The 13,873-nt window shown below is 52.8% G+C and overlaps 3 protein-coding genes across 3 annotated transcripts; all 3 read left to right on the top strand.

The window, feature by feature from the left end:
- Window positions 1-518: 518 nt before the first annotated feature.
- Window positions 519-1,631, top strand: AYL99_07603 (hypothetical protein; the record flags this gene model as incomplete). The annotated part of the gene is made up of 1 exon (XM_018839112.1): window positions 519-1,631. One exon carries the CDS (start codon window positions 519-521, stop codon window positions 1,629-1,631), a length of 1,113 nt encoding a protein of 370 aa, XP_018691880.1.
- A 3,871-nt stretch (window positions 1,632-5,502) lies between these two features.
- On the top strand, window positions 5,503-6,493 carry AYL99_07602 (hypothetical protein; the record flags this gene model as incomplete). Its single annotated transcript, XM_018839111.1, has 3 exons — window positions 5,503-5,613; window positions 5,667-5,764; window positions 5,821-6,493. 3 exons carry the CDS (start codon window positions 5,503-5,505, stop codon window positions 6,491-6,493), a joined length of 882 nt encoding a protein of 293 aa, XP_018691879.1.
- Window positions 6,494-7,539: 1,046 nt separating this feature from the next.
- AYL99_07601 (hypothetical protein) lies at window positions 7,540-8,590 on the top strand (the record flags this gene model as incomplete). The annotated part of the gene is made up of 2 exons (XM_018839110.1): window positions 7,540-8,030; window positions 8,089-8,590. The coding sequence occupies 2 exons, from the start codon at window positions 7,540-7,542 to the stop codon at window positions 8,588-8,590; spliced, it is 993 nt and encodes a 330-aa protein (XP_018691878.1).
- Between the last annotated feature and the right edge of the window lie 5,283 nt (window positions 8,591-13,873).

The following is a 13,873-nucleotide window of genomic DNA, read 5'->3' as shown; positions in this document are numbered from 1 at the left end:
CTGCAACAAATCGACCCTGCGCGACGGGGGCGGGATATGATGGCAGGACTGTGAGTGATTGAGTTGAGATATGATTTTGTTAAGTTCGGAGAGGGTAGGCGACTGCGTGCTGGAATACTCAGTCCATCGTCGTTGTTGTAGGGCACAAGGGATGCAAGAGAAAACAATTCGCAGGCAGACTTTAGTGTAGGCAGAGTGGTGTAGCGAGGTGTGTGCCCCCATGACGCAACAGTCCTAGGCAACTCTGAGCCCTCCTTCCCCCCAATTCAAGGCACGGGCAAGCTTTCGGCAGCCGGCGACCGCTAAGACTTAAGCTCAGCCCTGATAGGACTGAATCGCACAAGGCTGAAACATGTGCTCCAAACGTCACGCCAGGGCACATTACCATCTGCGACTTATCTCCAGGGTTGTTTCTTTGTTTCTTTTCAGTCGTCGACAATTCGCGCCGTGTACCACCACTCTCGCTTCTAGGCTTTTCAGGCTTTCAGGATTTGCCGTCTTGGGCTATCAATGTGCTTATGGCATCAAACGACAGTTCAAACCCAGACAGACGAGATTCCTCCTCCCAACGCAAGAATGCCCGCCCAACACTCGCCGACAACCCTCATCAACCCAATTCAGCCGCATATCTAGCATACCCAGTCAAGCACGTGGTGTCCAGCCTCTATCGTCGTATGACCGAGCCTCCCGAGATCCCTGTCAACAGACTCCTCGATGCTCCTACCCTTTCTACCTCGTCAAGTGGCTATACTGCCCCGAGAAGAACTGCGTCTCCCTTCCAACCTCCGCCCCTCACTCCTCTTGAGTTGAGGCACACATTGTCCCAGAGAGCCGCAACCTCGTTACTATTGACGCGCTCACTGGCCGAAGAAATCCGACTTCTCCTCCCTCCCCGGCTTCAACTCATTGATCACTGGACGCTGGCATATTCACTAGAGGCTCACGGTTCTTCATTGGCAACCTTGTACGAACACTGTGCCCACGTTTCGACATATACACAGCGCTCAGGCTATGTCCTAGTAGTAAGAGATGGATCGGCTTCATCAACAAATGGATCTGTTTTTGGTGCGTATCTGTCGGACGTGCCCAAACCATCTCTCCATTATTTTGGCACAGGCGAATGTTTCCTCTGGCGGGCAAGCATATTGCCCACGTTGCGGGACTTATCTACAAACCTGAGCCTTGGTAAAGAGCCTGCGTCGAATGACTTGCTGGAGTTGGCTGGGTTGCCGCCTCCCCCCAGCGCTGATACCACGAACCTGCAACGGTTTACCACAATCCGTGGGGAACGCCGCACACCCTCGACATCAACCACCTCGTTGCCGCAGCCTTCCAATACCAAAGCTCCATCCGCACACTCCCAGTCAGCTCTTGATCGCTCAGGAGCTTCAACACCCGACCGAATCAGGTTCAAAGCATTTCCTTACAGTGGTGTGAATGATTTCCTGATCTACTGTGAGTCGGGATATTTCTCCATCGGTGGCGGAGATGGGCATTACGGCCTGTGGTTGGACGATGAGTTGAATAGTGGCATCAGCGAATCATGTCCGACGTTTGGTAACGAACCACTAAGCGAAGAGGGGCGACGATTTGAGGTTCTCGGCGTAGAGGTGTGGTATGTTGGCGCATGAACCCAGAGCCGTCCGTGGCGAATCGGAGGCCAGTGCTCATCTTTCGTCCACTGACCACTTGAGCTCTGACGCCTGGTACCTCGAGTGCCATTGCAGCGAACGGTCCGACCAATCTGAAGCAGCGCCATCATAGTCCGTCCATCTCAAGTTCTGGGCAGGAAACTGTCACGAGGTCGGCTATGTTGAACCATTGAGAAGTGAGCAGAACTGTCGTACACCGAGCTTGCACTGTTGCACTGCAACAGTACAACGAGTCTTCTGTTTACGGTAAACATACTGCTGGGCGACGAATCTGGGGCCGATCGCCAGTATGTGGCTGGAGTGGCCCATGCTGAGTGAGCTCTCTCGACACGCGACATTGATCTTGAAGCATGACCTGCATGAATCTCTTCCAGGGTTGCCGTCTACAAGAAGTTAGCCATTGTGGAGTGCCGACGGGAATCACACGCCGATTACTTCAGCGAATCGTGCCCCCAAGGCTGGTGAGTTGGCTGTTGACTTAAATATCACGACCCAAGTGGCCTCGTCGTATCAGGACTGGTGTCAAGTGAGGCCATAGCTTGTCGGTATTGGGGAACAACGGTTCCAACCCGCGATTCCCCATGCATATATCCCGTCCGTGGAGCAGAGGGTTTGGATTAGGTCAGTGGGTTGCCTTGCTTTGGTAATTCACGATTGCATGCATGCCATGCCAACCCTATCGACAACATGTCCTGAAACGGACTATGTTATACGCATCTGTAGAGGCAGGGGACGTCTAGATCTCTGCTCCTCGCAACGCAGTTGGAATCGATCGTCGATTCACTCCTTCCGGGCTCGCTCCACGGCGGACGAATGTTTTACTCAAGGGCGGAGGCAAGGCTCCTAGGCTCCACCTTTTATTTCCACAAGCTATACAGATGCTACTCTTCAAACCGGAATGTAAAACATCCGCGAGAGTTTGATGGTGGAGATCGATCGTCGATCGGGTCGTGATCGGGCGCAACCGCAGGCCACAAACGGCGCGTGCGGTTGCTGCGTATTCGTACAACAGTACATGCCTCAGGTTGTAGTCTGTCGCATCAGATATCATGAACCCAACGGTTTTGGGGGGCCAGCCACAACGACGTCATACCTCGAGCTGCAAGTCCAAACAAGCCACGAACTTGATGCTCTATTCCATGTGCGGGCCCGAATGAAGCCCAACAACAGGACAGCAGTGCGAGCTAGGGTGCCAGGCCAATGGCTGCCGAGCTCACACCTGCCGCAAGAGGAAGCGCGGGAGTTATCCGCAAAATGGAAGGCTGGATCCCAGGAAATGAATTCCTGCGGGAGTGTTTCGAAGGTACGAGGTACGCGGGCCAACATTGTACCCTGTGGGCCAGCCATGACGCAGGTGGTACAAGAGGCCAGCAATGCTACTCAAAGGAGAAAACATAGTCAGCAACGCTTGCAGCAGAAAAACGGGGGAGAAGATGCACCGGGCCTAAAATACCACGTGGTTGTGATTGTTGACCGTGAGAGTCGCATGATATGACGGGTAGCTATCTACAAGTCACATCCGGCAACTAGGTCGGGAGTGCGGGGGAGGCAAAAGAGGGCTTGGACGGAGAGTGAGAATAAACGACGGGAGGCGTCAAGTCGAGCCGAGAAGGGAGATAATACTAACATTTTCCCTGAACGAGGGATGGTGGCCGAAGGGCTGGTTGGCGTCTTGCACCGTACGGTTGGCCATGTTCGGGGGAGGCAGAGCGGCAACAGATGAAACAGACAGGAAGAGCAAGAATATCTCAAAACGGGTCGTGGTGCGATCGATGATCTGAACAGCACCATGGGGGTTAGTCATGATCATTCAAGCAGCAGACACGATGCAAACACGGTCAGCAATGATTATCCGAGGCGCAACGGAGGCGGACCAAAGCACTGATCCAACGTTCCTCCGGCCAGGATCCCATGAGGAGGACACGAATGGAAGAGGCCTCTGGACAGAAGAGGACTTGGGTGTTCCTTCACTGGATATCTGCTGGTCAGTGACCAGCTGGGAGACTCTGATGGCTTCAACCTTTTGACAAAGATAACATCATTAAATCAAGAAGCAATGTGAATGCAGTAACCCCGGGGAGGCTGGTGGATGCCTAAAGGAAACAGATAATCAAAAGACACGATTATTCAATCAGGAAACATTAATTGTCAATACAAGAATACATAAATCTTACCGGAGAAACTCAGAGATACCACCATTACATACGGAGAATGTTACCGAAACTAATCACGAGAGGCATTATTGCCGCGCTCTTCTTTCCCCTTCCCCGAGTTTGCGTCTTTTTTCTCGATGCTTTTCGGCCATGTAATATTTCGGAGGAAATTCGCACATTTGCTATTGCGATCTGTGCGCCCTAACACCTAGCAGCAAGGACTGCTCTCCGTATACGGGTCACCACCTGTCTGGTATAGAAGTCCTAATGACGTATTCGGGCAATGGGCCCTCCTGCGGAAAGAAGCAAAGATTGCGAGCTGGGATTCCAAGCTGCGGTGTGGCCGACTCAGCGCAAGCCTTCAGACGATGAGGCTATTGGTTCCGCGCACACATAATCGCGTCCTTGCACCAAAGGGGAAGTCGTGGACAGCCCAGAAGGCGGCCTCGCTTCTTCGCTCTTTTTGTCGCGCCTAAGGTTACTGTGTTAGGCCGGGGGGGCACAGGTAGGTGGGTTGCCGAATCCCGGCAAGGGCAATCGTTTTTCTTGATGATTTTTCTTTTTCCAGCGGGCTTGGGGGGGTGTTTTAGTTCCGAAGGCCGGGATAAATGGTGGTTATGCTTGAGAGGGGGAGACAGTTAGAGGGTTAATAATGGGAGATGGGTTAACTAGTGTAAAGTACGGAGTAGTGAGGGCGTATGCAGCGAGATGTGCCAGTTGTTCATCGAGCACAGGGTCCAGGTAGTCGTACGAGGTCCCTGACCATAAGTCGTAGTGGGAAATTCCAGGGTTTCCCAGGGTTAGGTGCCTAGGTGCCTGCCTGCCTACCTACCTAGACTCGGTCGGTCGGCGCCCAGGAGCCCAGGAGCCCTAACTATGAGGTGTGCCCGGTGGCAGTAGAGAAAGCTACTCGTACCTAGCTCGTATGGCCCCGGCACACCCCACTCAAGAATGGCCATCGTAATCCCTATGCAGCGTCAACAAGTGTCAAAAAGGTCAGTCAGTCACGATCCACGCCAGCATCATGTCATCATCCAACCCAAACTATCTTCAACCCACCACCCCCCTTGCTAATCGTTAGCTTTGACCTGCGTCTCCACCCCATGGAACCCGTGCTCCATCCCTGTCGCTTGCACCTTTTCTGCTTTGTGTGCAGACGTGTGTGTTGTGTTGCTGCGTACGAGTACGGCACCGAGCAGACGTGCATCAAACTTTTTGCCCGCTCTCCATCCTTCCCTCGAGTGGACTCTTGTCTGGTTCGAACGAAAGTCGAACGGCTAACACACACACTCTCTCGCTCATACCCTGGTCCGAAATGCTCATCATGGTGGATCCCAGCTAACTCATGTCTTCTTAGTAACCCAGCCCTTTGCTCTGAGTACCTACTGGGTACTACACATGATATAAGGCCTCATGCCTCATGCCTCGATGGCCTCCCTCTCACCCTAAGCTTCTCGAAACCCACCTCTTCGGATACCATTGTTGACGATACTTCCATAAGCTGACAGGCCAAACTCGTTCATTGAAGTCCAAGACTGTCTCGTCTCGTCTTGTCTTCGTATAATATTCTGGCCGTGCCTCGGTCTCCCTCCTCATCGAGTCTCCCTTCCCATTTTGATATAGTATACCTGTCGACCGACCTTGTCGCTGAGGACATATCATCACCCGGTCTCAACAACCCTGAACATAGATCAGCAATGGGCGCTACCATCATGACCCCTCCCCTGGAACCCTCATCACCTATGGACGGCGGAATTCGCAAGCGAGTATGCAAGGCTTGCGACCGCTGCCGTCTAAAGAAGTCGAAGGTCAGTCAGTTGCTTCACGTCTCGTATACCCTGGCGTGCTGACTCATTACCAGTGCGACGGTGCCAGCCCCTGTAGTCGCTGTAAAGCAGACAATGCCATCTGTGTCTTCGGCGAGCGCAAGAAGTCCCACGACAAGGTCTATCCCAAAGGGTAAGTCAACTGGTCTCCTACCGAACAAACCAGCCTTCTGACACTTGGATGTCTAGTTACGTAGAGATGCTCGAGAGCCAACAAGCACAACTTGTAGCCGGCCTACAAGAGTTGTACAAGCGAACGCAGAACGGCCTAGGCTGGACCGGCGCACCTTTGAAGGAGTCGGCCAACGGTGTTCCTTTGACCCACGACATTCTGGAGAGGCTGGGAGCCTTGAAGCAAGATGGTCACACAGGCGATGTCTTCGAGGAGGATCTCAGTGTTCTGCAACAGAGGCTGATCGCCGATGGCGCTGGTTTCATGCAGCGACAACCGTCCCACGATTCACACTCGGACAGCAGCGCACCCTCGCCCATCTACGAGCCCGTTGCCCAGCGGCCCAATTTCACGAATCCATTCAACCTGAACCAGTTCCCCCCGACACCACCGAACCAAAGCCCATTCCCCCAGAACGCACGCGTCATCCCCACCAAATCCCACTCGTTTCCTCATACTCAATCGAACCTCAGCTGGAACACTCCAGTCTCGGAATTTGACGACAGCATGGATTTCATCAACCAATTCGAGTCGCCCGTAATGGAGTCCAGCATCGATATGAACTCGTTCCCGCCAACCATGTTTCAGGATCATATCGTGCCCGCCGCCATCAATCCCTGCCTGACTATGAAGGATTGGGCAGGTCAGGAAGATCTTCAGCGCTACTTCCACGCCAACATGATTTCATAACCGAGGGAGGTTTCTTTTCAGTACACACGACTGTTCACGATCATATCTATGTAATGCATCCCAAAAGCGGGCGCACGGGTTTGGTTTTTTTGTGGGGGTTACTGGAGGGTTCATGCGGATATCGCTTCCGGCGGACACGGCGGCACCAATGACGACCTCGATGGCAAACGTCTTTTCTGCTAGTGGAGTGGAATTGTTGTCTCCTCACAGCTGCTCTACGTCATCCAGTGGGCCTTGGGTGTACCATGGCACCAGATGGCAAGTTTTTGATGATACCATACCTGGATCGGGACTTGTTATTTTCTTGTGCAGATTACTGCTTTGGGCGGAATAGGGAGGGCATTTACCAAACGGCGAAAACGGGCGGTCACAGCACTCGTTTATGGGCAAGTGAGAGACCAGGATCGACGCAGGCTGGCATGCCTCGTTGGATACCTCACCAAGCGTATATATATATATATTAATGCATTGAGCCGAGAGCAATCTCTTTACGTGAGTATGAATAATGCAAGCACGGCTGTGGTTCTATTTAAGACTGCGCGAGCCTACTTCAACTTCTCTGAACTTGAATGATCTTTTCCCTTTGGCGTATGTGTCTCTCTTCTAGTTCTTTCTATGTGTTTGGAAAAAGGTCATAGAGACTTCCGTCGCAGCTACCCCGCAACAGCCTCGTAGCATGTCCTACTTCAGTTCTTTGTGTTTATATTCAGAGCTTCAGTGGTCAGTCTAGTGGATCGCCTTCCTAAAACCACCATTTGGCAGACAGTGTACCTCTCGGCACTTGTATGAATCCATCGCAAGCTCAATTCAGCCTATGGTATGCTGAGCCGGGTAAATGGGCAGTAGCAACCACATATGTTCCCCGCCTGTTTTATTGGACAGAATGTCACTGCACTGAAAAATTCCCATCATGACCTCAAAGCCCCATCAACTCTCATGCAAAGTATCTTGTTATCACCTCTTTTGTCGACGACTATAACTCCACCAGCTCAACGCTGACCCCGTCTCGCTTATACCACGTTTGAACCGCCGCTGTCGTCGGAAGCATGTCGTCAGAATCTGGCTTCGCTTTCCTCCCGCAGGGTGCCATCATCCAGGAGTTCAAAGTGGGCGGCCAAAACATCGTGCTTGGGTATCCGACCCCTGAACCATATGCCGATTCGCCTTTCTTTGGGGAGACCATTGGCCGCGTGGCCAACCGCATCAAGAACGCCGAGTTCACTCTCAATGGAAAGTCGTATAAGCTAGCTGCAAACGAAGGCCCAAACCATATACATGGAGGCACCAAGGGTTGGGGTAAGAAGCAGTTCAAGGGCCCTCAGCCCGTCAATCGCAATGGAAAGGAAGCAGTCCTCTTCACATATGTATCACCCGACGGGGAGGAAGGATATCCAGGCACGGTAGAGCTGAGAGTCTGGTACATAGCTTCGACAGAGGACGAAGGTGGGGTGGCCAAGACAGTGCTTGAAACGGAGTACGAGGCGGAATTGGTCGGAGACGAGTGTGATGAGACCGTCGTCAACGTCACAAACCACGGGTGAGGTTGATCCAGACTGAGATTCATGCCAATCCCTGCTAACAGTGCGCCTGGACAGCTATTTCAACCTAAGTGACGGGCCCACGATCGAGGGATCGGTGGTTACCCTTCATACTTCCAAGTATCTGGTCGTGGATAGCGCACTGATTCCGACCGGGGCTATTGAAGATTTCCCTGGTATAGAGGCAGACAAACCTTTCGTCCTGGGTGCGACAGAGCCCGATATTGACCATTGCTTTGTGGTCGACACGGACACCTCAGAACTTCCCCTCGATACTCGCCAGAGACAGCTCAAGCCACTGATTAGTGTATCACACCCCCAAACCAAACTGCACCTGGATGTCTTTAGCACGGAACCTTGCTTTCAGTTCTACACTGGGAAACATATCAAAGCCGCCGCAACAGAGCACACTCCAGAAAGGGGTGCCCGGGCGGGATTCTGCGTGGAAGCAAGCCGCTTCATCAATGCGGTCAACGTGCCAGAATGGAGAAACCAAGTGATCCTCAAGCGCGGGCAGACCTGGGGTGCAAAGACGGTGCACAAGGCGTGGAAGGCATAGGGATATCAGACGCAAGGCTGAACAAGGCTCCCTCTCACACACCTTCTCCCTCGCCGAGGTTTCTAATCATAGAAGGTCTGATATCACGTGTGGGCGTGTGATGACGGGAAAGGGCGTATACAGACTCTTCGAGAATCTGACTCGGTGAGCACTTGCGAACGAGGCAGCACTAGAACGTTTACTCTCTCTCTTTCAACCCCCTGACAAATTCATCTCATCACTATGACGGCATAATAACGGCCACTGCCAGACAAAAGGCGGATAGTTCCCGTCGCTGGTTGCATGGGCTAACTTGGCCACTTTCTTGGGTCCTGGAGAAAATCACGCGTGCCGACGTTCCAGAAGACCATGTCGAAATGTGGATTTGATCTTAGAGGGGAAGGAAAATGCCTCATACCCCAAGAAAAGCCATCGTGGGAGATGCGAAATCACGGAGCCGCTTGATTAACGACCCAAAAAATATGTCGACGAGTGATGACTTTGGGTCACTTTGCGGTGCGTCGGCCGTAAGCAAAAGCCGAGTCTGCTCGGAAATGCATCCGTGGCCCGATCTCTTCAGGACGCCAGCGCCAGGGTCGATGTGGTCCCTGATGTACGGAGTACGACAAGATCAACTTTCCTGAGACCTCGTGATTTGACCTCTCCGAATCTTGCTGGTCTCTGGCTTCTCTTCTCCGCCGAGTTCTGGCCGCAATGCTGTCATCGACCAATTCGGAATACAACCCTCTCTTCGTCCAAAAATGCCTCTTGGGTGTAATGAACTGTCACATTCGGAGCATTCATTGTCTACAATACAGCAGGCAAGAAGGGGCCAAACAGGCTACATACAGCTGGGGTGGGCTCTAGCAAGACCATTTTCTTTGTGGGAGTTGTCGATCGAGAAATCATACGTCCAATCAAGCGAGTACGCATCCACCAAGACGGTATGGCCACCAACGTGGGGATGGCGTCGGATATCTTTTCTCCCGAATCCGAAAACCCTGCTACTCTCGTGCAAAGACCGCGCCGTACTCCTTAGCAGAGAGCACGGCGACCTATGGCTTGCCTGGAGCCCTGCCGTCCACCAATTAGTGTTTGGCGACGCCGGTTCTGGACCTGAAAGCAGCTGTTTCATGCGCCCCTACCAACAGAGTCGGGGGCGAACATCACATCCAAGTGGCTGGGCATGATTGGGCACGTTCGAATCGAGTCTCTACTTGTGATTGACGGCGCGTGAAACGGACTGAAGAAAGGGCGAGACGGCGAGCGCAGAAGACCCGACGTTCGAATGGATGTTGGTGGGCATCCCAATGCGAGAGTCGAACCACTCCGACCCCAATCGCGATCCTCGGCCGCGACTTCTAGAAGAACTCTTAGGCAATTATTAGCAGTCAATTGTTGCTGATAAAGGCGGCGACCAATGCGCAAGGCAGACCAGAGTCTTACGCATTGCCCAGGCATCAGCCAAAGCATTCGGCCATGGCATGGGCCTTGTCGAGCGCATGTGGATAGATGCGATTGGGCGAGTACACATTCAAGACGGCTTGTGATACGAAGCGGTCACGGCGCCTTCTACAGGTACAGTATTCCAAGCTCTAGGTCCACGTATTCGCTCGGGCTTCCAAAGGCGGGACCCCTAACTCGTAGCTATGACACCGTCTTGGCCTGTCCAATTTGTAAAAGCATTCCCCGCAGAACGCCTCTTGGTGGTCCTCGCCCGCGCTCTTGGAGAATTGGGACAAGAGAACGGAGTACGACGATACTGCACCTGGATCGGCGTCAAGATTCAGTAGTTGATCCAGGGGAGGATGACATGCCGAGCACACAAACGAACTCTCTGCCCAGCCACCCCACGGGCTCGCCAACCTTTTGCATTCGTGGACAGACATCTATGTTTTTTAAAGAAATTTATCCCTTCTTCGATGATCTGGGCGGGTGGGAAGGTTCCGCTGAGCAGGTTGCTGAGAAAGACTTCAGCTCCTCAGGCCAGCCGACTAGGCACAGTTTGAGGGGGGGGGACAAGTATATCCCGGGTGGGCTAGTGGCTCGGGCATAACTCGCTGCATAACTCCTGTTCGGGACATAAGCCCCAGTGCGGCCCCAGTGAAATGACGAAATGTTGCTGTCATCGCCGTATTACGGTGACCGAGGGTTTATCCGGTATTGTGACGGGGTAATCGACATTTCATTTTCAAATTTCGTCGTCGTCGCATGATTCCCCATTTTGGATCTTCCCTTCCGTCTTCTTGTTCTCAGTCGCGCAAACCAATGCAGAAGACACCAGACTTCCAAACTCGGCCCACCAGAAATAGTGCTGGCTTTTTCGATATCAACCCGTGTGATCTGCGGTCACTGTTGCCTTCTCCACGGCAGGCCTCACAGGGAGTAGCCTTCTGGTCCCCGTCTTCATCACCGTGGGCGGCGCTACAAGAAACAAAACAAAGTTCCTAGCCTGGTTATAACAACTTCCAACCGACAAGCGCTTTGCCCTTTTCGAGCTCGACTGACAGGCTCCTTGATTGGCCTGTCGACGGTGCGGCCTGCCGCTGACTCAGAGTGCTCACCAAATCTCTGTCATGGTTTGGGTGAATCTAGTCCCGTTCCACCGCCGGCTTTGTCAACACCTTCGTATTCTCTGCACAGCGGCTCGCAGAGTCTCCTCGGCCAGGGATTAGTGCTGGACCTCCCTTCTCGCATCGGCCATACAGCTCAAGCCAGCACTCTCCACTCGCGAAACTCTGTACCTCTCGCCCGTGTCACCAATTAGGTCTGGCCCCCTGCAGGTCCAGGGCGTGAACAAGTGAACCCCAGCTTCCTTGGAGTATTCCTTGCTCAGGCAAGTGTGACTTCCCGTTCAAGAAATGGTTGGCATTCAGCGACATTCGAGACTTTGCGATGTAGGGTCTGTCTCCCCGCCCCCTTAACGAGCGCCATATAGCAGACGACCTGGATCTGCGATCTGCATGCCATCTTGTGACTCATCAGGCAGCATGCCAGCATATGCGACCCTTCAGTGGGCTCTCTCCGCACATGCAACCCAGTATCAGGGCCTATTTCCTGAGCGGGAATAGACATAGCAGGTCCCCTCTCTGCCAAGGTACCTCATACCGTTGATTGAATGGTCACGGGATTCCCAACATCGCTCCTGGAACACCTTAACGGATCTTCACCGCCTCTCTACCATTGGCTTCCGACAGCATTCAAGTAATCAGAAGCTGTCCAGTGATATGAACCGTGGGTTTTCTTCTTCTGGCATTCGAGACCCGTTTGAGGTAGTGAGCTCCCTTCATTTCTGATTGGCAGACATTTTTCCAACCTTTTTAGAAGTTCTTTCAGACACGAAATGTGCGGTGGCTCTCATGCGCCCGCTTGTAAATCGAAGGGCGGCTTTGTCACCACGGCGTACAATTCGCCCCGATCCTTTCCATTCTCGAGTGACGAGGTAGATGGTCTTACAAACGACTAGGGGCGTCCTTCTCAACAAAGTCTGAGTAAATCGGACTTCGCCCGAGGTTATCTGCGCCATCCCACACCTGATTTGGAATCCAATGATTTCCCACCAAGTTTCCAGCGCAAGAATCAGGAGCCAAAGGGAGCAATGCCAGACCTCGTTGCTCCCGAGGCGTGGATCTGCGTTTGACCACTCAATAACCAAGTACCGGTGCTCATTCAGCGCCCGGCCTCCACGAGCAAACGGAGAAAACCTGACGACGGCGAGTTAGACCCGACATCAAACAAGGCGCTTCCGCATCAGGAAATGGGCTAATCCCATCGAAGCCACCCACCGAGCAAGGAATATTACGAGGATCCTGTTTCATGTTTCCCTGATCGACTCTTGCTCCAGATGGCACCGATATCAACGTCCCAGAAAACCCAGCCCCTCACTCGTCATCCTTGGATCATCTTCGACCACTAATCCTGACCGGAGACCGGTCGAGATTTATCAGAGGGATCAATCTAGTTACTCATCCTGGTGCGCAAACTCAATCTGTGAACCTGATCTCATTTCTTGTCCCTGAATCGACCGATCCATCACGGGTCCAGGTCTACCTCCGATAGGGGACCATGACGAACAAGCGGCTAAGCAGCACCAGTTGCGCAGAAAGTCAAACAACTTAACCCTACCTCTTCGGGAAGTCCCACGCAGTTGTGCTCGAAGAGGAAGAAACCTCACTTGGATGCTCACCCAGGACTATTACAATAGCACCTTAGGAGGCTAGTGCCTGGGAGGGTGTATCATTAGCGATGCGCCTCGGCACGTCCTTCGTCCAAGAACAGATTACACTCAGGAGCCCGGCCTAATTATATGCTGATCGTCGATCTTATATTCCTTTGAGACTTCGGCAATCCGGACCATGTGCGGTTACAGCCGTACAAAGGCTTATCCACCGAACGTCACAGGCTGCTTGTTCTCTTCTATGGATTGCGTTGATCAACATCCAGCCTTCCACTCAGCTGAGACGTGGTAAGTTGTGGGTTCAAATTGGACTATCTGAGCTGAGCTCCTCTTAATCGGAACAACACCACTCCACGGCGGTCGAGATTCAAGCGACGGGAATCGGGATTCATCCTAAAAATCCTCCGTCCGATCATTCTGCCAGATTCTCGATTAGGAGTCAACAATGATGTCAGTCGACCTCGGTGTGGCGCCAGTAGAACATTCCTTTGAGTTTATCTACGAGCAATACGACCGTAATTCCCTGTGCTGGGTTTGCTGTTGGGATAGATTAGCCATGTCGACCTGTACGAAGACGGCTTTACTTTCCCCGGGCCATTCGGGTCGACCGAAAGACTTCCGCACTTCCTCGCTATGTTTAACATCGTTCCCAAAGTTGTTTGTTTGACCGGAAAACCTCACGGGCGACTAACCCACAGTCTAGTTAGTAGTGGCATGATAGATATTCCAGGGAGGCTCTACGACGTCCACGCCGTCTCGCAGTCAATTTCCATTCCCCTTCTTGCCGCTTCCCCCCACCCCCTTCCCGACAGTGATGTTCATGCTGTGATCTCCGCCAAGGCATCCTCTCGTATCCTAATTACCCCCCAGTGGTCATTGACCCACAAAAGGAAGAATTCCTGTGATTTCTCCCGGCCAAGCTTCCTTCCTTCAATGGATCATTCATCCATCTGCGACGTGGTGCTGGGTTTCTTGGGGTGTTTGGATGATTCCATAGTTGACTTGACTCTCGCCCGAGGCACGCACGCCGTGGAAATTCGTCAACAGGCAGGAGGCAGGCAGGCAGGCAGGAGACAGAACATACGTACGTACCAGCCTCGCCAAAGTAGCAGTGCAGACAGAATGCG

The sequence above is a fragment of the Fonsecaea erecta genome, assembly GCF_001651985.1.
Source record: "Fonsecaea erecta strain CBS 125763 chromosome Unknown Scaff6, whole genome shotgun sequence".
Classification (NCBI taxonomy): Eukaryota; Fungi; Ascomycota; class Eurotiomycetes; order Chaetothyriales; family Herpotrichiellaceae; genus Fonsecaea; species Fonsecaea erecta.
The sequence above is the reverse complement of the archived record's forward strand: the minus strand, read 5'-3'. Positions and strand labels throughout refer to the sequence as shown.